We start from the raw sequence: 19,301 nt of genomic DNA, 5'->3' as shown, positions 1-19,301 counted from the left end.
CTTTTTGTCCTTATTTGTATTCACACATTTTATGTATTCATTTAATTTATTCTATCCGTCCAACCTGCGTATGTATTTCCGGAAGCTAGGGAGGTCGTTCAGGCCTTTGGGTCACTTTGACCCTGAGATAACACAAGGGTTCATGAAAGCACACAGAACCACAAACATGTGCTCGTGCTCAGGGGACCTTTTTAAACGCAGCACCACGTTAAACTGGAAAGCTTTATGTTATAGATTAATTAAAAATGTTATTGTATTATCTGTGTGTCTGTCCATCAATCACTCAAATAGAGTTTTATAACTACATAAACTAAGTTAGCAGATGAAGTCGTTCATCACATGTAACAGTGATTAAGAATCTGAGGGATCTTCAAAAGCTCGACCACCTGGAGCCTGAGAGACAGATCTAGTTCATAGTAGGTGGGGTGAGGGGTGAGGGGGGGTCACCTGGTTCAGACCATCAGATCTACTCTCCATTGAGTAATCCTGGAATTCTAGACCTCACGTGATCGGGATTCAAACCAAACTAATGACAACATTTGCTCATTTCCTTTTTTATGGTTTCATGAATAAAACACATTTTCTGAGAAATTAAACAATTCAGTCATTAAAATTCAACGATAACATCAAACATAAACTCTCTGGTACAGTTTTATGCACTTTTCACACATTTAGAAACAGTTGTGATTGTGTTCCAGGAAACAAACTTACTTGTTAGGATATAAAATATAATGAAAAAAGGTTTGTACACTTGTTTCTGGCGTTAGAAGTCTACACTCCAACAAGTCTATCCTTCATTCTTGCGTGATATTTGGTAGACGCTGCAGCGCGACATCTTCTCATGTGTGGTTGATCTTCTGCCACTACTTCAAAGACCCTGAATTCAAAGCGACCACATGTTAGCATGTGTGCACATCAACGTGGCTGCTGTGACCACAACACAGTCCTGCTGCTCCTCAGAAAAGATGTTTTCCTCGGCGCTCATGGACATCTGACATACTGACATACATCAAATGTATCGCAGTCAGGCTAGTTTTCGCTCAGTGTCGGCTTTATGTTCCTTGTTTTGTCAGTTTTCAGCTCTCATGAGAGATCATGGCGGGCTGGATCTGGACGTTGACAACATTTCCAGAGCAAAAACTCTTGATCCGTCACTTACAATGAGTGTTGGACGTTGTGGTCACAGAGTCATTTGGTGTGTCTGGACGTGGTATCATATAGGGGTGTTAGAAAATATGAACATATCAATATTGTGATATATCGAGATATTCTTTTCGACGATACTGTTATCAACAGCACTGTATCCATTTTTAATTCAAACATTATATATTTTATACACATTTTATGTGTTACCATAGTTATTTTGTAGTTCAATAAAGTATGTGTAAATTAAAACATTGATACTTTGATACTAAGTTTACAATAACATGCAAGTATTCAAGCCTTGTTCATTTGTAGGTTGCAAATCAATTGAACTTGTCGACCTCTAGATGGCAGCAGTCTTTCCCTCCTCCACAGCTAAAGGACTAAGGACGAGAGGATACAGTCGACTCCAGCAGAGCTGATGTTTGGACATATTTAAGGAAATTAGTTACGACTTTGTCAAGGGTCATGTGGTCTAAAAATTCTGCAACAAGAAAGGAAAGTTTTTTGACGATACTACAAATATGTCCTTGTTCATCGTATTGTTTCCCCTGTATCGTGACATGTATCGTATCACCAGGTTCTTGCCAATACACAGCACAAGGAAGTTGTACTCACTAGAAATAACTAATCACTTAGAAATCAAACAATGGCTGAGTGTAAATTATTTGCAGCTAAATGTGGACAAAACTGAAACTCTGGTTATTGCTCATGATGATAAGGTTCCAGGGTTGAGTCAGTACTTGGGTGACTTAGGTCAGTCTGTCAAACTGAGCCTGAGAAACCTGGGTGTTTTATTTCACAAAGACATGTCTCTAGTACAACACTGCAGAAAACTGACCAGAAACTGTTTCCTTCAACTGAGAAAAATCTCTAAAAATGTTGTCACAACATGATCTGGAGCTTGTAATCCATGCGTTTGTGTCTTCTCGCCTGGACTATTGTAACAGTTTGTTTTCATGTCTTAACAAGAAGGAGCTGTCTCGCCTGCAGTTGATACGAAACTCTGCAGCGAGAATTCTGAGCAGCTCTAGTAGAAGAACTCACATTTCTCCAATCCGGAAAAAAAAAAAAATTATGGTTCTTACTTTCAGAGCTATTCATGGTCAGGCTCCTCCTTACATCACTGATCTGATCCAGCCTTACACCCCAGCTCGGGCTCTGAGGTCTGTGGATCAGAATCTACTGATGGTTCCACGCACACGGTTCAGGACCAGAGGAGAGAAATCCTTCCAGACTGTTGCTCCTGATCTTTGGAACGATCTTCCTCTCCCTCTGTGTTTGATGATCTACTGACTCCTTCAAGAAACATCTTAAGACTTTCTTATTTGTTCAGGATTTTCCATGATTTTCTGAGTCTCCTGTGTTGGTCTCGTGTTATCTTGACCTTTTAAGTATATATTTTATTGAGTATTGTTTTGATTGTTTAAGCGCTTTGTGACCCTGGTCTAGAAAAGCGCTCTATAAATATAAATGACTTACTTACTTACTCACTAAAGAATCATCAGTGAAGCTTTCACACCTTCATAGTAATCTGAGGCCTGGACATTCAAACCCGTGTTAAACATCTGACCTACATAACTCCTGCCGTTCAGGTCGGATGTAGCAGAAGACGCAGCGACAGGATCGACTACATTTCAGTGGGAGTTTGTAATAGAGAAGAAGAAAGTGATTCACCGGGGAAGTTTTTGTGTCGTTACAACTGGTGCGACACGTTTAGTTTCCTCGTAAGTGTTGTGGGAAATACTCTCGCCAGAGTACACAGTGGCTGATGATTCAACCGACTGTTACAGTTCATTTAGTCAAGTTGAAAGTCTTCATTGACATGTTGGTCTCATCTTAATGCTCAGCACACAAACACAAACCATTACAACTTCATAGACTCTCTGACATGTGAGTGTTTGTCTTTGTGTTGTGTGGTATGTCAGCGTAAGCACGTGTCTGTGTGTGTCTGTGTGTATGTCTGTGTCTTGAGTTGGTGCAAATATATTTTTTGTTTCTCTTTTGTGCCATTGTGTAAGTGTGGCGTGTGGATATGTTTGTGTATCTGTGAGTGTGTTTAAGTGTGTGTTGAGTTGGTCATTTTTTTTGTGTGTTTCACTTTTGTGTCATTGTGTAAGTGTGGCGTGTAGATGTGTTTGTGTATCTGTGTGTGTGTTTAAGTGTGTGTTGGGTTGGTTATATTTTTTTGTGTTGCTCTTTTGTGTCATTGTGTAAGTGTGGCGTGTGGATGTGTTTGTGTATCTGTGAGTATATTTGTGTGCGCATGAGGGTGTGTGTGTAAGTGTGCAAGTGTGTTTGTTGGATTGGTTCATGTGTTTTTTTGTGTTTCTCTTTTGTGCAGAGCAAAGGTTACCTCCATTCAAGGCTGAACGTGTGTGTTTCTGTGTGTGCCTGTGTTGTGTTGGTTCAAATTTCTGCACTCCTATTTTGTGCGAGTGTATTAGGATGGTGTGTGAATTTGTTTGTCCATGTGTGTCAGTGTGCAATTGATCAAGTGTGTATGTTATGTTATTTGACATGTGTTTTTTGTGTTTCTCTTTTGCGCTGAGCAAAGGTTGCATCCAAGGACAGTGTATGAATGGGTTTGTTTGTGTCTCTGTGTTGTGTTGGTTGAATTTTTGTTTGTGTGTTCCTTTTATTTGCCAGTGTGTTAGGATGGTGTGTGCATTTGTTTGGATATCACTGTGTGTCAGTGCAAGTGTGTATGTTAGGTTGGTACACATGTTTTTGTGTTTACCTCTTGTGTTGTGTGTGTGTTCTTCAGAGTTGAACACAAAAGGAAGATCCATAAATTGATTTATTTTGACAATCAAAGTTTTGACAGGAAAGGACAAACAAGAAGATGAAGCTGGTCTGCATCGAGGGAGAAATGGCTACGGTGGAAATTTTTCCACCAACGCTTGGATGCGCATCAACCATTCCACTCTCTTCTCAGTGACAGACTCTGGAGTGATGTTCTCGATGGGGATCTGTGGATCCTTCTCTTCGACAGCTCTCTTGCACAAGTGCTCGGCGATGCATATCATGTCCAACAGTCGTAGTTGTTGCTCTGCCGAGGACAGAGCGTCTCCTAGAAACATCACCTCCTTGCATCCGAGGTCACGCAGCAGCTTGGTGGCGATGAGCTTGGCGTACACATAGTTGAGTCCTTTGAAGGAGTCGTAGTGGACAAACCTATTGGTGGGCCGGTGGTGGACCAGAAGGCTCCAGTGGTTTCCATTTTGCAGGAGTTGTTGTTGACGGTGAGGAACATCGACTCCCGGTGTGGCAAGGCCAGCGGCTTTTATTGTATGTACCTTATAATCCGGTGCGCCTTATTTATGAAAAAAAATCTAAAATGGGCCATTCATTGAAGGTGCACTTTATAATCCGGTGCGCCTAATAGTGCGGAAAATACGGTAATTAGATTAAGATTAAAAACAACTAATCTGTTTCTCTCTCCAAATGTCTCGTTAAATATTAATGTTAAATATCACCAAAACACAAGAGGTTTATTAAATATGATTAATTTTTCGTGGTAGCCTAAAATTCTTATTTTTACTCTCAAACCTATCCATATTTCTGTGTATATACTTTCTCTATTTTCGCTAAATTGAGTAGAGAAATATGGGAATAATGTTCTTTAGTCATTAGGGAAATGTTCAACTTTTGCTTGGTCAATAAAGTTGGGATACCAAGTCATGGAAGTTAATGTGTGCCATCGAACTTTGAATATGAATTACACTAAAATTCGTTTACACCAAATTTTTTAACACTGAATTTTTTAACATTACGTATTTAATCAATTTAATACATTTTCATTTATTTTATTTATGCATTGAAAAATAGAAAGTTGATGGTTTTTCAAATCCAAAATATGATTTTGACACTCAAAAAATCCATGTAAAAATGACACACATTTACTTCAATACTGAATGGCCATCTTGTTCTTATCTTTGGCATCCATAAGATAATGCATTCAAATGTCTGTGAAATTGATTGTTTTTTATTTGTTTCTTGTAATTCATCAGAGAAGGTGCCTGATTTAAGCTGAAATTTAAAGAAAAAGCTCATAAATATATATATATATATTCTATCGCTAAAGTACTACACGTTAATTGAACCATAAAGTTGTCTTCACTGCAGGCCAGGAGAAGGGAGACACAGAGTGTGAATAGATTTCCAGTGAGTTGCCATCGTAATCAGTTGGAAACTAAAATTTCATCCAAGCTTTAAATGAGAATTTGCATGGAAGCCAAGGCACCTAAAATAATGTTAATGTGGATATTGTAGTATCAACACACACTACAGTGAGTTGGTTAGTGGTCTCCAGTGATCTTCTCTCTGCAACTGTCACCAGTGAGTCCAGCTTCAGGGCTGGCTCTGTGGTTGGCATGAAGCCTGACTCACTGGTGACAGTTGTAAAGATGAGATCATTGGAAAACTACTGTCCATCATGAATGACAGTCATTCTGTGAACACCGTCATCAGTGAGCAGAGAAGCAGATGGAGTGAACGAATGCTCCTCGCCAGAAGCTATTAGATTGTACAATTCTGAGTTTGAGGGCAGGAGTGGAGCTAAAAGATGATTATATTCTGTCAATCTTTGTATCCTTTTCTTTGATCTATGTTCTTTATACTTAGATTTATGTCATTTGTCTTTTTGTTCTTTTAATGCACTTTGTTCTTGTTTTATGAATATATCATATCAATAAAGTTTATCTATCTATCTAGTAAAGTGGGAAGTGGGGTTGAATAATAATAAAGCATAAGGTTTTTGATGTGCTTTTCAAAAGTAAAATGTCTTCCATTAGGCACAAGATTGTAGACAACCTTTATTTTCACAGTAGGGTAATTTGTGGGTAAAAAATGGATGTTTTCTGTGTAATGTCAATGTCCACCTTTATGCAGCACTAAACTAATCCAACTCACCAGACACAAACACTGTCGAAATAGTTTATTTCAGCCAAAAGTACATTTGCTATGTCGCCTCTGAAAATATATGAGCCATTCAACATCCATGCTTGCAACATTTATTCTCGCAGGAAATATGGTTCATCAGGCAGTTTTTAGATGCTTCTGTAATCATCATGTCTTTGTTGAAGCAAAAGTCTAAGGCTGAAGTGTGCAGCAATACCCTGTCTAGACTCACGGGGGCGTCATTTATTGTTTTTTCGCCATATTACATGTTAGGCAAGAAAAAAAACTGCCATTGTAGCCGTCAATTGAAAAATAAAACCAGAAATTATTTGACATTCAGATAAAAAGTGAACAGGTAAGGATTTATGAGACCATTCCTGACTAAAGTACATTTTATTCAAAAATATGAGAGCCATGCTGAGAAGGTTTTAATTCAATCAACACTGCATTGCCGTTTATGAGTAAGTTAAATAATCAAAAAAGAAGTTTGGAAGTGTTATTTTACAGTAATTGAAAGAAAATGTTGTTATTTTGTGCGTTAGAATGCATTCATGTCGAGTTTGACAATAATAATGGGGATCAATGCGTTATTGGATAGGACGGTCTTCGGACCAGACTCTGGATCAGTCTGCACCACTCCGCTCGCTTCTGCGTGATAAAGTCCGGCTTGATGTTTTGAACTTGAAGATGTGGCCCTTTCTCTCCCACTGCCATCTCGCATAAGATCTCCGCAATGCAGATCACGTACATCCCACAGTCGTAGCTGTTGCATTGCTGAGGACAGTCTTCTTCCACGAACTGCACTTTCCTTCCGGATCCTAAGAAGGGCTCCAGCTTCGTGGCGATGCGCTGAGCGTGGACCAAGTTACTCGCATTATGGGAGTCGTAATGAACAAATTGATTCGAGTTACGATGGAAGAGAAGAAGGCTCCAGTGGGAACCCCCGGCACTCTGGTTGGAGTTATCGTTGACTGCCAGGAAGACCCAATGACGGGAGGGCAGGTCCAGCGGCTCCAGAAACAGAGACAGTTCGATGGCATCGGCGCTAAACTTGATGAATTGGGTGACCTCGGGGCTGATGAAGACGGCCCTCTTGTTTAGAAGTTGGAAACAGTCTGTGACGAAGTATTCGAAGGCGAAGCCGATGATCTGATCGTTGAGCCAGTGAGGTCCTTCGAGTAGACCGACATCGGAGCGCCGGAGCAGGCTGTTCTCATAGCTGAGTACTACTGGGTCCATATTTGAAGCGGCCGTCTGAAACATAAAAACAAAAAAAGGAAGGCTGAATCACAAAGTTACTTTATAAAGTCACTTCACTTTAATGTAAAGCCAGAAAAGATACATGACAATAGTGCTACTCGAAAGTTCATGGATCAGGTTAATATTAAGGCTCACATCCCTGAATCTTTGACGACTTTATTCTAAAGAGATTCTACAATTAATAAACATTGTCTGAATAAACAGAATTCATGTCTGAACTATACATCTTTCCTCAACGTTAATTTGCAAGTGACCTTTCTTGTAAGTACTTTAATGACAACTTCATTCGCTTATTGATATGAAAGGGAACTTACCCCTTTAATGCAGTTTTTTTTATTGACATTGACAAGTGAACATCAACTAACACTTGTTTATTTATTGAGTATTTATGGAAGAAGTCACTAGAATTGCTAAACGAATCCAACTTCTGACACAATACGATATTTTCGTTTTTCCTTTATTTACTTTAATACCTTGCTTGTGCGTAACGTTCATCCGGTAAGACAGGTGCTACTGCAATGCGTTTTCCACCCGTCAATCAAAGTAGCTCCACACTTACGAGCATAAGCATGAGCTAACCCACGTCACGCATGACAGCGACGAGCTCACCAAAGACAATGGAATCACAAAGCGACGTCATCATACAGCGGACGACAGTCCCGAGCAGGAATATAAAAAAAGAAGTTAGGAAACTCTCTTACCTTTTATAATCGCATTAAAATATCCAACAGTGTGAGCCACAGCCGTATGTCAGAAATTAACGTAAAGCGATTTGGACCAAAACAATTTGCGACAGTAAGGAGGAGCCTCCGTGGTGCGTTCAAGTGTCACCCAAAAGTTCATCAAAAGATATTTATTGAAAGAAAAAAAAAGATAAATAGTTTAATCCTGTTTTAAGTTGGTTCCGTGTTGTCGTTTTTTCATTTGGACCGGTTTTTTTTTTCGACGTTTCTTGCCATTCGGGTCCAGGGAGTCGTGAACGCGCATGTGTGCGCGGGCGCGCTCATTAGCGAGCCCCAGCAGACTTGACTGGGACCGTCATCGAGCTGCTGGAGGGACGGATGAGGTGGAAATACATCTGAACCGCAGCCATGAACGACTGCTCGACCGGGACTTAAAAGTTCGTCACGTTGTTCCCCCTTCAAGGATAAGTGTCGGGAGAAGCAGCGACGGGTGATTTAAAGAAGCGGAAATGCGGGGGAATTAAAAGAGAGTTTTCCCCGTGTGTGGCTCCTAACGCCTCAGCTCAGGCTGAGAAGAGCAGCTCCGTCTCGGTGGCAGTTCTACCTTCTGCGTGTGAAGGTAACTTTCCTCTTTCTGCGTGTACTACTTCCTTCTGTAGGAACGAGGAACAAATACTTTCAAGAATTCCGCTGACGCTCGGGCTGTAGTCTACTGGAATTATCAAGGATTTCTCAAGCAGATCTCACACTGAGAAGTGAACTTCTTAAGCTAATAAATTCAACCTAATGTTATGTTATTTATCATTTCAGTTCATCAAGTATTTAAACTTTTTCTCCAGCCTCACATGTACACAATAACATGGATTTAAACGGCGAATATAACCATATTCTAAAGATGAAATGAATGTATTTATTCTTTATTGCAAGTTAAAGGAAAATATTGATAAGGATGTCTATCATAGCAATGGTTTAACCACATAAATTGGTGTCATATATATATAAAGAAAATATTTTTTAATCTTCATCACTGGGGGCACCAGGTTGTCTCAAGTAATAAAGTAGGTGATGTGCTCTTGAAAGAACCAATTTAAAAGGCTCATCTTAGTTTGCAATGACATATTTCAATGGCTTATAAATTATTTTTGGGGGTATTAACTCCCTTGACATTTTTCTTTTCAAACTTTATACTGATTTCTCTGATTTGTTGAGCTCATCAAACTTCACAAGTATAAAAACGTATGACGTACAAACCTCCTAAATGTTCAAGACGGTTATTGTGATTTGTAAGTCACTGGAGAATTCAGTAGACCTCTAAGGTCTGGTCTCGCCCGGAGCTGTGCACAGGTGATGTGACTGAAGTGGGCCTGTCCTGCAGGAATGTGAGGTTTGAGAAGACACAGCTGCTGCTGCAGCAGAAGAGGCGGACCAGACGAGACTAGAGCAACTGTCGACATCTGACACCCCCCCCCCCCCCAAGACCATGATCTGGCTTTCTTAAATATATGTTTTGGTCTATTTAAGGGTGTAATGAAGCGATTGTTGCATTGCTAGTTTCACACCTATTCGTCCGACTGCTCGGTGATCTTAGGTATGACGAGGACTTATTATTTATTTCAGAGCAGTTCACTTTACGTTTCCATGGCTGGCAATGTCCTTTGTGGTGTCCAGTTATTGTCTTTAAGCGGATGTGTTATCGGGGATTCATTCAGTTGAACGATGTTTACAACATAACACGCTACTTGTTTACCTGTGAATGCCTATAACTGGGGAATATTGTATGGGTTTTCTTCGTGATTCATTTATAATTAAATGTATGTATATCTTCTTGGATTGAAGCTCAAGTTCAGTTTAGAAGAGCATATTGACAACGCTTGGTTAGGCTCATATTTCAGCTTCTTTATACTCCAATTAGCAATTATTCAACACCGCGTTTGATCTACTCGAGTTGTAAAGCACTGTATGATTCACTGATGTATTTACATTCAACCTCTTCTATTACAACAGTCAATTACGACAGAGTGAAACATCTATTTTACATACTTGTGGTATATTTTATAACAGCTACAACAATGTAACACGACCGACAATAATACACAATTGGTGAAAACATTAATGTGTTTAAGGACTAGGAATTCAAAAGTGCTCTGACAAGCTCTTCTCCTGGATGCTTGTTATGGAGTCTGAAACCATTAGGAAGCTGCTGACCTATCGGCAGCCCTGGAGGTGTAAGCGCTGAACCAACTCTCAGCGAGGGTTTGGGTGAGCGCTCCAGTCATGTGCTGCAGCTTCACGTGATAGGGATGTTCTGTGAAGAATTGTCGGTACGATGGTGTTGAATGGCGTGAATATTGGCATGCACATAAAGTCATTAAAGAGGAACCGGCTTGTGTTGCTCTAACAAAGATCCTCTTTCTTCTGTCGGTCATTATATGAGGGAGACTTTGGCCTCAAAAGGGTCAGCTTCCCTGTTGCATTTCCCCTCATTAACTCATCGGTGCTAACAGTAGCTGGACACAAGTATGAAACAATGAATCATTTCTTTGTGATCGATTCCTCAAATAGAAACTTAAAAAAAAGAGAGGAACTCTTGATGTAAAGGTTAAGAAGGCTGAGCGAGCGGAAAATGATCTTTCGGTGAAGACGTTTGTCCATGTTTATGTCTAGAACCACAGGTAATGATGGAGATAAGTGCCTCAATTGAAGAGGCATTAGGATCCTAATAGTAGTGGTTGGCTAATTTAAAACTTTTTGTTTCCATTACACATCTCAGGTCTGAGTCATTCTTCCACATGAGACGAGAGCTGACATCGCAGTAGTTTTGCCCAAAATATATCAGCTGATGTTTTCGCCCTAGTTACCTCAGTCCCTTTTAATTCTATTTTGACTGATTGATGGCTAAATGATAATGGCAGCCTGCCTTCCAGCTAGAAGGTTACAGGTTTGAATCCGGAAGCAGGAATAAAAATTAACTGCCATCACTCAAAAGGGAATTTGTGGTCGAGAATGAGTAATTGTGTTATTACTTACACCGACCCTTGATTAAGTTTGCATCAATAAACGTAAAGGACAAAAGAAGCCATTTTACCATTATACTGCAGTTGTAGGTCAAATGCAGGAGGGAGCAGAAATACTAGGAAGGACGTTGAGCTAACAAGGTAATAGTATCAGTATCAGTAGTAGCATTTATATTTCCAAATGGTTGACAACCTTTCCGCAAATTTCCAGTTGATGCCCAATTTTATGTGCAGGGTGCAGTTTCAAGTGTTATTTTTGTGACAAAAATCACAAGAATACTAGATATAAAAGGCAAGCTTTAGATTTAAGCAACTGTTTTCAAGAGATGACTGGACGTGGACAATGATAAGAATTTTTTTTTTTTTAGTGCATCAATGGTTCCAGTTGAAAGGATACAGAGCAATCCTGGAGTTGGTAGTTTTTCTTACAAAATCAATGGTTATATCTCTTCATGTTCCTAGATTTCTAAGAAACCTCCTCTTGAATTTGGCGTTAAGTTATCTGAAGGAGTTTACCGTCATTTCAAGCTGGTACCGACTTTTCCTTCTTGCACCATTCATTGTGATTCAACTGGTGGTCGGGGAGTGTTGCCTCTTTCGGTAATTATAAAGGTGCTAACTGGTTGTATTTTGCCAAATGTGTGCGTATTTTGTGACAATACCTATAGGCCTCTGCAGTCTTATGGTACAGAATGGATTGGGCCTGTGGCTAATCCCCAGGCATGTGCTCTTGTGTAATGGTTCAAAAACCGTCCCCTTGCTGTCCACTGATGCTTCCGTGTTGTAGAAAAACATACAAGCCACAAGTTTAATGCTTTTTAGTAAAAACTAGGTGCATGGCAAGACGAGGTTCGGTCAGTGCAGCACACTCCCGTGCTTATCAGTGTGGAATTCTGTTGGTTTACAGTAGTCTGTGTTCCGTCAGAGGAGAGGAAGAAGACACGAGATAGTTGTGGGTAACTGACAGCAAACAGGCTGAGATAAGCTCAATAATCAAGAGTCTTCACCGAGAGCTTGAATACTTCTGCCATCTAATCTACCATTAAGATATCGGAGTACATTATTGTATTGATAAAGGCCAGTCAAAAAGATATGCTGTGGTTTTGGGATTGGAATGAATTATGAATTTATGCTGTATGGATGTCGTAATCACCACTTCCTTGTTGTAGAGCGGTTTGCATGTCAGCGAATCATTGTAATACCAATATTTATGTCTTTAACAAAAAATGGACAGTATTTATGTTACATTTTGCAGATTATTTATTAACCGACATAACAAGAAAGTAGCTCAAAAACATATTCTGTAGTTGGGAAATTAATACATGTGCACAAATTACTATTAAAAATGTGTATATATATATATATATATATATATATATATATATATATTTTGTCATTTATGTGTGTGTGTGTGAGGGGTACCTGTAGATCCCTCTTGAGCCTTATTCGACCTCAATGCCTGTGTAAAGTTGGCACTCACACCATCAATGACTCCTCAATCGAGGTTTTTCTCCGTCCTGCTCATTTGCTTCGTCTCTTAATAGCTCATTAAAGTCAGACGCCCTGGAGACATTCAGAGAGCTCTTTAATGCCCTAAAAAAAACCTCTCCAGCCTAAAGTGGCCCAATTGGTTCTCTCGTGTACTTTCTCTTTTCACATGAAGTTGGCTGAGCAGGTGAGCCATGAGTGAATACCAACCTAAATTAGTTTTTCCTTAAGTCTCCGTTTTGGCATTGAGGAATCGAACTAATGAGGGCTTAGAAGGAGAAGTGGGTAGTTCCCACTTGTGAAAACGAATCATTGTTCTGAGAAATCCACAGCTTTACTGATACTTAAACCCTCGGAAAATAATGATGTTGATGTTTACAATTTTTATCTGAAAGTTTATTTAAATGTAATAAACATTTTTAGTGTTAACAAAACTTCTGTAATTATTGTTCTTTGTACTTAAAGTCGGCCTTGTTTTGGTAAATGACGAGTAAAAGAGGAAGAACACCATTGAAGGATGTGTTTTTTTTGGTAAATGAGGGCATGAAGTGGGCAGGTGTGACCAGGGCAGATTGAAATGGGTTAGGCTTGTGTAAGATGACTTGCTTTAGCAAACCTTGATGGGGAAATGCCAAAGACTATTATTATATTGTGCTATTTTGTAGTGAAATAATTTTGTCACCACTTTTAATGGCTTCATACTGCTATTGTTTATGCCATATGTGTTGCACATATTGAGACAAATGCTAAAGAAGTGTTTTTTTTCCTCCTCATTCTAGTCTCTCTTTAAACAGTTTCTGAACAGATATAGTCACATTTTTATGAACCTTTTATCATTTGTCCTCCTCCACGCGTGCAAACGTGAAGTTTGTTTTGACCTCTCCATAAAAGAGTGATTTTTGTGGCAACCCAAGATGGGGATAATGAAGTCTAAAATGTAATAAACATGATCTCAATAACTGGTTAAATTAAGCCCGGGAAATGGATGTTTGTGTTTTAATGGGAAAAAAAGATGTCTTGTGGTGAAAAAGTAAACATTTTGTAACTTAATTTCCATGTTTTTGATTTAATAAGATGCCAATGTAGCCTGTAATATAATAAACATATTATATCAACACATTTGTTTTAAATTTTATTCAGCTTTTTAGAGTCAGAGTTAAATATTTTCAGCCTCAGACTATGTGTAAAGTTGTTTGTTGCCTGGTCACTCATTTTGGCTAACTTGTGTACTAGCCAGCCGCAGTGCTATTCTCAATTGTTAACTAGTTAAATTGAATAAATATTAGCCTTGTTTTTGTTCCGAAAAGTCTCTTAAATGGTAGTAAGCCGGAGAAAAGAAAAGTTTCTTTACCTAGTCTAGTGATTTGTAGAGATAGTTTTCTCTTTCTATTGTTTACACTCTTTCTTCGAAAATATGAAACCTGGCTTTATAAAAGCAAGACCCAGCATGTAGTCAGAAGAATAATAAAGCATGCAACATTGACTTTATGCGTCTTGCCAACATCTTTTGTCATGTCACTGAAGCCTGCAACCAAACCTGCATTATCATCACTCTGCAGCAGCGGACTCGGGTTTCAAAAAGGATTGCGGTTTGCTGAAGTCAGAGAGGCCGCCATCGGCTCCTTTGCTACAAAAAAGACAAGCTAAGAGACTGTAATGCTGCCCTGTAATTACATGTCATGTTTTTCCTAATGCGCTAAACAGATGTTCTTAAAATTGTGCCGAACATTCAGACCTCACTTTGGCCGTGATGACCTGTCATTACAATCAGCTGGTGAATTTCTTCTTCTTGTCAGTTTCTCTAATACTGGCTTTTATGTTGTGTATTTGACCCATCATCAGTGACCATGAGCTCACTGCTTCACTAGGTCTGCTGGATTTTAACTAAAGATTGTGACAAAAAGTGTTTCTCCTGTTGTTGTTGTGACGCATACGTATGTTATGGAGGACAGATTATTATCCACCACTTATTTTGAGAAGCTGGCCGTACTGTTGAATTCTTCATGAGCTCTCTGTGGTATTTGTCAATAAGCGAGAGCATTTGTTTGTCACAGCTAATCCTAGATTTCCCCTCCTAGATTCCCAATAATACATTGGATATGAACTTCTCCGTTAAAAATCCCCCAAATACTCCTATAGTTTAGGTCACTTGAGCATAGGTATCCAATGCATAACTGGCTTTGTAGAACCGTTGTAAATGTGTTGCTGTTAAATAAGCGTATAGCTTGAATTGTAGCTGGTAAGTGGAAGCATTATTTCATGTGTGAGAGGCAGAAAAGGGTCTTCGTCTTATTGATCGGAGGTAATATTCCAGACTCTGAGTGGAGCCTCATAAATGAATCATGGGAGGCATCTGAGGTCTCTGGTAAGGACGTAACGAAGTCAAAGCGCTTTTTAGACACAGGAAGACCTTGGTTTGAACATCATTTCTAAGGGGTTGTATTTTTGTGTAAAATGTCTACTAATCTGAATACTCGTACAACAATATGAAACGTTGAAGTATATTATTTCAAACTAGTAGAAACTGAGCTGTGTATTTTCCCAAAGTAGAGTTTATGACATGTTGTAGCTAAAACCTGAAAAGGTTAGCCATGTCATTGAAACTTTCCGATGATCTTTGACTTTTTTTTTTATAATAATAGTCTGCAGTTCTCACAAAGACCTCCCCTTTGTGCCAAATATTTAATATTTATATTCTTCCTTAAACATGGTCTGCTCCAAATTCCATTTCAAACACAAGGAAAGTCTTATTTTATAACTGTATCTGTTTTTGTTTGACTTTAAAAAGTGTGTAACAATTAATCATATGTATCTTTACAAAATGAACCCAATGTTTGTATATTTTTTCCAACAGTTTATTGGTTATTTGTTCTCCACTCGTGGTTGAAGCTAAGACACAAGTTTCAGTTACAACCTTCATGACCAGCAAAAGGTTAGCATACCACTGTAACAGAACTGATTTAGTTAAGTTAAGTGTCGCAATCATTGTATTTTATTTGAGTCCGACAGCATAGAATTCCCAGTGTTCCGTCTTGGGTTGCCGCGAACGTAAACGCTGTATTATTACGACATTCTTCCTTTGATCAGTGCTGCCCATTCATGCCGTGATTCCTAGTGATTTGGTCTCTCTCTAAGAAGGTGTTGGATGCCCAGAGGGAAGTAATTATGATACTTGGCTTCACGAAGGGAGCTTAAAAGAATCCTAGATAATTTGGAGTGTGACGGAGCAGCAGAAAAGGAAAGTGAACAAATGATATGTACTTAACCTGGTCAGAAAGTACACTGTGGATCCCTGTACCCACCGACCTGAACGCCCGGGTGGCATTTTGAAAATGTTCGTTTAGACATTTCTACTCTGTTGCACACGGCCGTTAAAGATTAGAACTGATTCCGAAGAATCTTGCGCGGAAGTGTGTCTTATCATTGATGTATCTATTTTTGCTTCTAATGTTTTATGTGTTAACAAGTTACTCCAGATGTGCAGCTTTAGTGTCCAGGTCATGAATAAAATACAGTTTTGTTATCACGCTACAGACAGGAGATTATAATACTAAAACTAACTTTTTATTAACAATGGACTGTTGCCTCAGTATGAGCATTTTAAGCAAGGTGGGCCACAAATCTTCCTCAGGGGCCACTTTCTATTCTATGACTGTGGTTGGTGTCGCTGAACCAACAGCCAAAAACAATTAAAAAAAATTAGAATGACGGGAAAAGTAACTTGAAAATAATTACCATGAAGTAAAATATTAAAAGCTGCAATTAATCATGCCATTAAATATATAATCTGAAAAAATGTTTTTAATGATATATTGTTATTTATTATATGATTAATAAGTATATGTGAGGATATATCTACAGTACGATTGTGTTTGACCACATAAATACAGCCAAAAATAATCTGTCCAGGTCTGATTTAAACAAACAATTCCTGAATTAAATGTGTGCATGTCTTCTTTATGATCATCCTTATCATCAAATCTCTATTACATTTATTGTTGATCTATGTTCTTTATCTTTATCTTTAGACCAAGATTGTATCATCTTGTTCTTTCTCATTATTTCTCTTTGTTCTTGTTCTTGTTCTTATTTTATTTTTATTTATTTTTTATGAAAAATTGCTGTATTGCTGTGGATAATTGGAAAAAACAAAGATCAATAAAGTTCTACCTAACCTAACCTAATCTAAATACATTATAATTTCACAATTGATTAAAAAAACGACAGTTAAATATATCCTGTTTTTCATGACATATTTCAAATGTACAGGTTTTTCAACACTTCTTGCTAAAGAGGACAGGAAAAGTCGTTGCAGGCCTAAAAATACTTGACTCTCTGACCGTCCTGCAGTCTGGCTGGCGTTGCTTTTAGAACATCTGTTGATGATGTTCCTTCCATTCGCTGGCCTACTTCTTTGTTGGGTGGTGCGCTTGTTCTCTCCTGTCGGCCAAATGTAGAATATGTGGCGTCATATTGATATTTCCAGAGCAAGAGTGGCATCTGAAATGGAAAACATTGTCCACTGTGAACTCTTCAGGTCACGTTAAACTGATAATTCTAGGGTTCAACCCCTTTAACAGCACTTTTTCTTTAGCAAAGACGGATGATGTAGATTGAATCTCTTACTCTGCGGGCAGATAAAATACCCGACCAAACGCATCAGGAGGAGATGCGAAGGTAATCCTGATCTTTGGATGTCTCAATGGTAAAGAGGGAGGGGACAAAGAGTTGTCTTTCCTTCACTCCAAGTTTGAAAACCTGATCTGATGAAATGTGAATAACAGAGTTAGCAGAGGCCAGCACTTGAGGAATGGCTGGAGGGGAGTGACAATGGATGTGTGTCGGCTCATCTCGCCCCTGGAAAGTGGAAAATATGATGGCTGAAAAGATTGTGTGTTTTCTACCTTGACACGTTGTCTCTCATGACAAGCTTAACGGGGTTCCGTTTAAAATAAGTGTGCTTTACTATCATTGTCAGTATTTCCCAAAATAAATTGCATCCTATTTTTAAACTGTGTGTGTTGATGTGTCCAGACTGGTGTTATGATGGTTTGGTAAGGCTGAAGCCCCCCCCTCACGTGCCCCCCCCCCCCTGTAACTTCCTGTCTAAGCAAAGGCTACTGTCATTGTCCAGGGAGTGGACACAGGAAGTGGAGGTCTCCATGACAACACGAGGAGTGGTCCTGGTCACAGTTGTGTGCTTTATGGAAACCCCTTTTTATGTTCTTTGAGCTAATCTAAGGTTTATGAGGGTCAGTTCAAGTAAATCCAGCAGGTATTTATGACTTTGTTGTTGCTTAACCTGATTGGATATCATTATATTGCCAATTAAAAATCGAGTTACGGTACAAAAATAGAGTTAAAGTTATGGTTATTTAAATAGCAGTCATAACGTATCATATTTCATTATCCACAATGTGACTCATTACCTCATCGGTATCCATCCTTCATTCAGCCAATTGAAGTATGGAAACAGAAAATTCGTCCAACTGCTGTAAACCCGGACAACTTTTGCGACGTTTAGCGAGTGCTGATGGGAAATGTGGTCTCTCGTCGGGGCTAAACACTTCAAATTTCCTAGAATCGCTTTAAGAACATTTAAAAAAAAGTGTTAAAATGGTTGACTTGATACCAGTTAAATCTCTCTGCTTGTACTCTTCAACCATTCACACCATAACAAAACCTCTCCCCCGCCTGCCCGGGTAGAATCCCGTTCCTGATTTAGCTGATACTCGTGGCGCTCACTCTAAAAAAAGGCTAGTATGTTCTTGTGCAAGCGGAGTCTTATTTTAGTGTCGGTAGTGTCACCTGTTGATGTGTAAGCAGTGGAATGTGGAAGCGGCCTGTGTTGCTTCATTCAGCGCCACCAGCTATAGCGATCCACTGGAGCACAGACGGTCCGAAGAGGCCTTTGGTCATTTTTAATTACCGTGTGGACAGTAATTCCTGCTCTGACTTGTCTGCGCTTAGTCTGCGCGGCTGAAGTGTTTAGTAGCAGTTAGCTTCAACTATTTAGTGGCCCTGCTTGTTTAACGCTTTTACTTTGCCTGACTTTTATTTATTTTAGCATGAATTACTGCTTATCTAGTCTCACCGGACATGACATATCAACCACAAAGTTTTACTTTACAAAACAAATAAATATACATACAGTATATAATATATGTATATGTGTGTGTGTGTGTGTGTGTGTGTGTCATACATTGCCTCTAATTTCTGCCTCCTAAAATCTGTTTTGACAATTAACCATTAGCTCGAGCATGAAGGGCTTGGTCGACCACTAAGATAACACAGGGTGCTAAGGTTGATCATGAGACACCAAGAAATAAACTAATATAGTTGCACAAGTTGTTAAATAAACATATTTAAACTCTCTTAACTTTGGTATTTGTTTCTTTGGGTGGTGTCAAGTTATTGTCAATAAGTTTGTGTTGATAAGATCAACTATTGATTAAAAGGTCTATTTAAAATGTTGCGTAGATTTCTGTTATATAGTCATTTTAAAAGCCACCAAAGTATTTGGAAACCCTTAAGCTATGAAAAATGTTGGCCTCCTTACCTTCTCTTGATGTAGGGCTGAGTATCGATCAAAAATGTTTAATCCTAGCAATATGATTCATATCACGAAAAGGGTGCAGCTGTACAATATATTGTGATACTTTAAGAACAGTAATTTTTTTTTTTAGTATTGTCCGAGAAGTCATAACTGCTTTCATTTATTTTGAAACCAACATATGTCCAAACTCCATATTTAAAAGCTGTGGAGTCGACTGTATCCTCTCATCCTTAGTGATCACCGGTATCTCCCTGA

General features: G+C 39.0%; 2 protein-coding genes and 1 pseudogene across 13 annotated transcripts in view; 1 reads left to right on the top strand and 2 right to left on the bottom strand.

Annotated features, from left to right (window-relative positions):
* Window positions 1-4,019: 4,019 nt before the first annotated feature.
* LOC148077755 (sentrin-specific protease 8-like) lies at window positions 4,020-4,847 on the bottom strand (annotated as a pseudogene).
* A 1,220-nt stretch (window positions 4,848-6,067) lies between these two features.
* On the bottom strand, window positions 6,068-8,073 carry senp8 (SUMO peptidase family member, NEDD8 specific). 2 transcript variants are annotated; one of them, XM_087793427.1, is made up of 2 exons: window positions 8,007-8,073; window positions 6,068-7,299 (listed from the first exon to the last, which is right to left on the bottom strand). In XM_087793427.1, the coding sequence occupies exon 2, from the start codon at window positions 7,282-7,284 to the stop codon at window positions 6,625-6,627; it is 660 nt and encodes a 219-aa protein (XP_087649553.1). In that variant the 5' UTR covers window positions 7,285-7,299; window positions 8,007-8,073; the 3' UTR covers window positions 6,068-6,624. The 2 variants fall into 2 exon arrangements, with proteins under 2 accessions (XP_087649553.1, XP_087649554.1); XM_087793428.1 differs by lacking the exon at window positions 8,007-8,073 and adding an exon at window positions 7,620-7,857.
* A 225-nt stretch (window positions 8,074-8,298) lies between these two features.
* myo9aa (myosin IXAa) overlaps window positions 8,299-19,301 on the top strand; it is a 72,336-nt gene continuing 61,333 nt past the window's right edge. For 7 of the 11 annotated variants that reach the window (XM_087794491.1, XM_087794489.1, XM_087794488.1 and 4 more), the window contains exon 1: window positions 8,300-8,607. The gene's annotated coding sequence lies outside the window, so the exon portion shown is untranslated. Of the gene's footprint in view, window positions 8,608-19,301 lie in introns of all 11 variants that reach the window. The other 4 variants (XM_087794492.1, XM_087794490.1, XM_087794495.1 and 1 more) reach the window with 2 other exon arrangements.

The sequence above is a fragment of the Callionymus lyra genome, chromosome 6 (assembly GCF_982586985.1).
Source record: "Callionymus lyra chromosome 6, fCalLyr1.hap1.1, whole genome shotgun sequence".
Classification (NCBI taxonomy): domain Eukaryota; kingdom Metazoa; phylum Chordata; class Actinopteri; order Syngnathiformes; family Callionymidae; genus Callionymus; species Callionymus lyra.
The sequence above is the reverse complement of the archived record's forward strand: the minus strand, read 5'-3'. Positions and strand labels throughout refer to the sequence as shown.

Bases quoted from the DNA above. Each gene is read 5' to 3' on its own strand.
- senp8 (XM_087793427.1), bottom strand. From the start codon at position 7,284: ATGGACCCAGTAGTACTCAGCTATGAGAACAGCCTGCTCCGGCGCTCC.